Source organism: Carlito syrichta, unplaced genomic scaffold (genome assembly GCF_000164805.1).
Source record: "Carlito syrichta isolate Samal-C Ts95f unplaced genomic scaffold, Tarsius_syrichta-2.0.1 Scaffold301884, whole genome shotgun sequence".
NCBI classification, from domain to species: domain Eukaryota; kingdom Metazoa; phylum Chordata; class Mammalia; order Primates; family Tarsiidae; genus Carlito; species Carlito syrichta.
In genome coordinates, this window is record NW_007245980.1 from 9 (window position 1) to 4264 (window position 4256).

Consider the following 4256-nt stretch of genomic DNA (forward strand, 5'->3'; position numbering starts at 1 on the left):
TTTTGATTTATTGTAGAGATGAGGTCTCGCTGCCCAGGCGGGTCTCGAACCCATGGGCTCAGGCAATCCACTCACCTCAGCCTCCCAAAGGCGTGGGATTATAGGCTGAGCCACCGAGCCGGGCTCCATATTCATTTTATCACAATCGGCTCCTTTCCCCATCTCAGATCAGTGGGAAAGAGGCCACCTACCCAGTAATCCACAAGTTCCCTCGTGCACCCTGCAAGCCACCAACGCACACCAGAAGGAGGCCACGTACGGTCGTGAAAGCAGGAAAGTGCGACTAAGGAGTCCTCTGTGTGGATCCCTAGACCTCAGCCAAAGCAGAAGCACTTAGGCAGAAAAGATAACACATCATCCCACGCCCATGGTCTGCCACCCAGCCAAGCCATACCACAGGTAATCATCAGCTGTGCCCTTCGCCACGAGGTAGTGAATGCCCACGGAGCTGGTCTGCCCAATACGGTGCACCCGGTCCTCAGCCTGGATCAGCACCTGTGTATCCAGGGATCACAAGAATGAAGTAAAGGCCTGAAGCAGCTCCACCCCCAGACGGGCACCTCTCGCCTTGAGCCCCTCCTCAAAGCATCTCACTGTCTCTCAGACCTATGGACGACCTGTCCTCTGCACAACAGGGAGAACCAAACAAAACCCTGGCAGGGGAGTGGACTCCGGAAGCAGGAGGTCTGTGGGAGGCCCTCGGTGTGCTAGGAGCCGGAACGGAGGGCGTGTGAGCACAGGCAGTGCAGCCAGGATGTGCCGCGGGGGCAGGTGTTGGAACCCCGCACGCTCCCATCCCTCCTCTCTGTGAGATGAACAGTTATCTTCCAAATAAATGAAAACAGCAGATCAAAAGGAGAGGCTATGTATGGCTGGGGGCTAAGGAGGTATATTTTTTTATGGTGGCAAGCACGAAAATAAATAACTAAAACCATAAACATTGTTCTATTATAAAATGGCTTCGATTTTGAGGTCTAGCCATCCTTAGTCACTGGTGTGTGGCTGAGACTATAGCAAAACATCAGAGGGGAGATAACTTACTTCTGGTGCTTAGCAAAAAATGTCATGAGTTCAAACAAATGTCTTATCTCTGCTGTCACAGTTCTTAGTTGGTCAAGTAAGGCCAGCGGGCACAATGGTGGTGTCCAGGGAACATCAACCGCTGACACTCTGTGTGAGGCCCCGTTGACCAAATCAGCTCCCAGCGATGGTCAACGAACAGGGCACAGGTTGGAAGGCCAGAGGCCTGGGCTGCAGCCCGATGCTGCCAGCTACTTCCTTTAGGTGACAGCTGTGCAGTCCTGACCCACCACTTGAGCTCTCTGTGCCCCCATTTCTTCCTGAGAGATGCAATCTACACTTCTTTCTAGCCCTAGCCCTCTAAAATGCCAATCTTCTCAGAGATAAAACAAAGTCGACACTCCTATAGGTTGCTGTGAAGACCTAAAAACTTGCCAAAAAGAAGTGCACGTGCTTAAAAGAAGTAAAACAGACATGTGACAGGCGTAACGGATGGAAGACTGGAACCACATCTTCCCTAGCTGGCACTTGCTCCTTCCTCCCACCATGAGCATGCCCAGGAAAACCAAGGTCTTCTGTGTCCCTTACCCCTGGGTTCCAGAACAGCTCAGCGAACACCACCAGGTCAGCCGCAGAGAAGGTAAGGCCCATGTTGGCCGCGGTGATGGACAGCACGGCCACTGCGTGCCTCTCGCACAGCTGGAACTGCTGGCACAGGTCCTCCCGGTCTGCTGAGGAGGTGGAGCCATCGATGCGGATGTGCTGCACATGCTACGGGGACAGGGGACAAGGGACAGAATGAAGGTGGGCTGTCACGACCCCTGGGGCATCCTGGCAAACTGTGCCTGGCTGTGGCTCCAAGCACAGAGCCAGGCTGCAATCTGGGCAGGGGCCTCCTGCCTTCAGAACTTTTGCTTCCCTGCCTCCCTTCTATGCATTCATGTATTTATTTGAGGCGGAGTCTCCCTCTGTTGCCCAGGCTGTACCACAGCCTGAATGTTCCGGGCTCAGGTGATCCTCCTCAGCCTTCCAAGTAGCTGGAACCACAGGCCCGTGCCACCATGCCTGGCTAATTTTTTGATTTATTGTAGAGACAAGGTCTCGCCAAGTTGCCCAAGCTGGTCTTGAACACTTGAGCTCAGGCAATCCTCTCGCCTCTGCCTCCCAAAGTGCTGGGGTTACAGGCGTGAGCCACTGTGCCTGGCTCCTTTCTTTCTTTTTAAACTGAAATTGTACTGAGATAATTGCATATACCAAGAGGCCTTGTAAGAAATCACACAAAGAAATCCCATGTACACTCTGCCCACTTTCCCCAGATGGTAATGTTTTGTGAAACTACCATATACTCTCACAACCAGGACACTGACTTGGATGCATCCACCGATCTTCAGATCTCTCGTTTGACAAGTGTACATGTTCTACACAATTTTATCACCTGTGTAAGTTTTCCTGTATTCACCTCTGCAGTCAGGATACTGAGCAGTTCCAATATAACAAGGACCCTTTCGTAATCCTCTTATAATCACACTCGCCTCCCTTCCCCTAGTCCTTAGCCCCTGGCAGCCACTAATTGGTCCTGCCTTTCCAAATGTTTTGCTCAAGATTCTGTATGTTACATCAAATTACTATGTAAGACGTACATGTATAACTTTTGGAATGGGCTTTTTCACCCAGCATCATTCTCTGGAGATTCATCCAAGCTGCTGCCTGTATTAGTAGTTTGCTCCTTTTTATTGCTGAGAGGTAGTCCACAGTATGTAAGGCCCATAGTTTAACCATCCATCTGCTGAAGGACATCTGGGTTGATTCCAATTTTGTGCTACTATAAATAAAGCTGCTGTGGACACTTGTGGAGGTTTTTGTGTGAACCTAAGTTTTCACTTCTCTGAAATAAATACCCAGAATTCAATTGCTGAGTTGTAAAATTGCATGTTTAGTTGAGCTATTTTCTTTTAAGGGAAATTTATCTTTAATAAAGATAAATATTCTAAGGGAAACAAAAACAGTAATGTAACCAATCTATTTTCTCCTGTCACTCTTTTCTCAAAGATATATCTTAAATAGTTGTATATCCTCTTTTCCCTCAAACATATTGAAAATAAGCTGAATTATTAAAACTTTTCTAAAACATCATTTTAAATAGCTCTATAGTATTTCATTATGTAGCAACAGCATAATATAACAATTCTATTTCTGTAGACTTAGAGGGATTCTAATTTTCCTAGGGAAAAAAAAATGGGTTGGCAAATATCTATCAACAAGTGAATGGATAAAAAAACTTACTTCTGCACAATGGGATATTATTCAGCATGAATAAAAAAATACATACACACACACACAGAAAGAGAGAGAACATACTGAATGATTTCACATTTATAGAAAACTCTAGTCTAGGTTAGGTGCAATAGCTCATGCCTGTAATCCCAGCACTTTGGGATTCTGAGGCAGGAGGATTGCTTGAGCCCAGGAGTTTGAGACCAGATTGAGCAACCAGATACAGCAAGATCCTATCTCTACAAACAAACAAACAAAAAACCCCCAAAACAAAAGCTCTAAAGACTGCAGACTAATCCAGAGAGGTTGCCTGGGGATGGGGGAGCAGCAAGAGGCAGGAGGGAGTGATTTCAAAGGTCTACCAGGAAACCTGGGAGGGTGAAAGATGTTTCCTATCTTGATTCTTATTCAATTGCACATGTTATGTGCAGTGTGTTGCATATCAACTACATCTCAATAACACTCTTAAAATGGAACATTTTAAAAGCATGCTGATGTTTGGTTATTTCCTTAGACTACACTAAAAATCAAAGTACCATAGTAAAAGGAAAAATCTTAATTTAAGGCTCCTGGTTACTACAGCCAAACTGCTTTCCAATAACTAATGTATGAGCATGTCCATCTCAGTATACGTTTTCTTTTTTTGAGTTGGAGTCTCACTCTGTCTCCCAGGCTGGAGTGCAGTGGCATGCTCAGGGCCACCGCAGCCTCGACCTACTGGGCTCTCAGGTGATCCTTCCACTCCAGCCTTCTAAGCAGCTGGAATCACAGTCATGTGCCACCACGCCCAGCTAATTTTATTTATTCATTGTAGACATGAGGTCTCACCATGTTACACCTCCATCACCCACAGTGCTGGGATTACAGGCTTGAGCCATCATGCTCGGCTCAACATTTGGGTTTCTAATTATTCAATATTATAAAACAGCATGACTAAATATTCTTTTTTTTTTTTTTTTTTT

General features: G+C 46.5%; 1 protein-coding gene across 1 annotated transcript in view; it reads right to left on the reverse strand.

Moving 5' to 3' along the window:
• Nucleotides 1-394: 394 nt before the first annotated feature.
• SMARCAL1 (SWI/SNF related, matrix associated, actin dependent regulator of chromatin, subfamily a like 1) overlaps nt 395-4256 on the reverse strand; it is a gene marked incomplete at its 3' end in the record, with an annotated part of 64417 nt that continues 60555 nt past the window's right edge. The window contains exons 14-15 of the mRNA XM_008055558.2: nt 1609-1791; nt 395-495 (exon numbers count right to left, since the gene is read on the reverse strand). Coding sequence (XP_008053749.1) covers nt 395-495; nt 1609-1791 — 284 coding nt within the window. The remainder of the gene's footprint in view (nt 496-1608; nt 1792-4256) is intronic.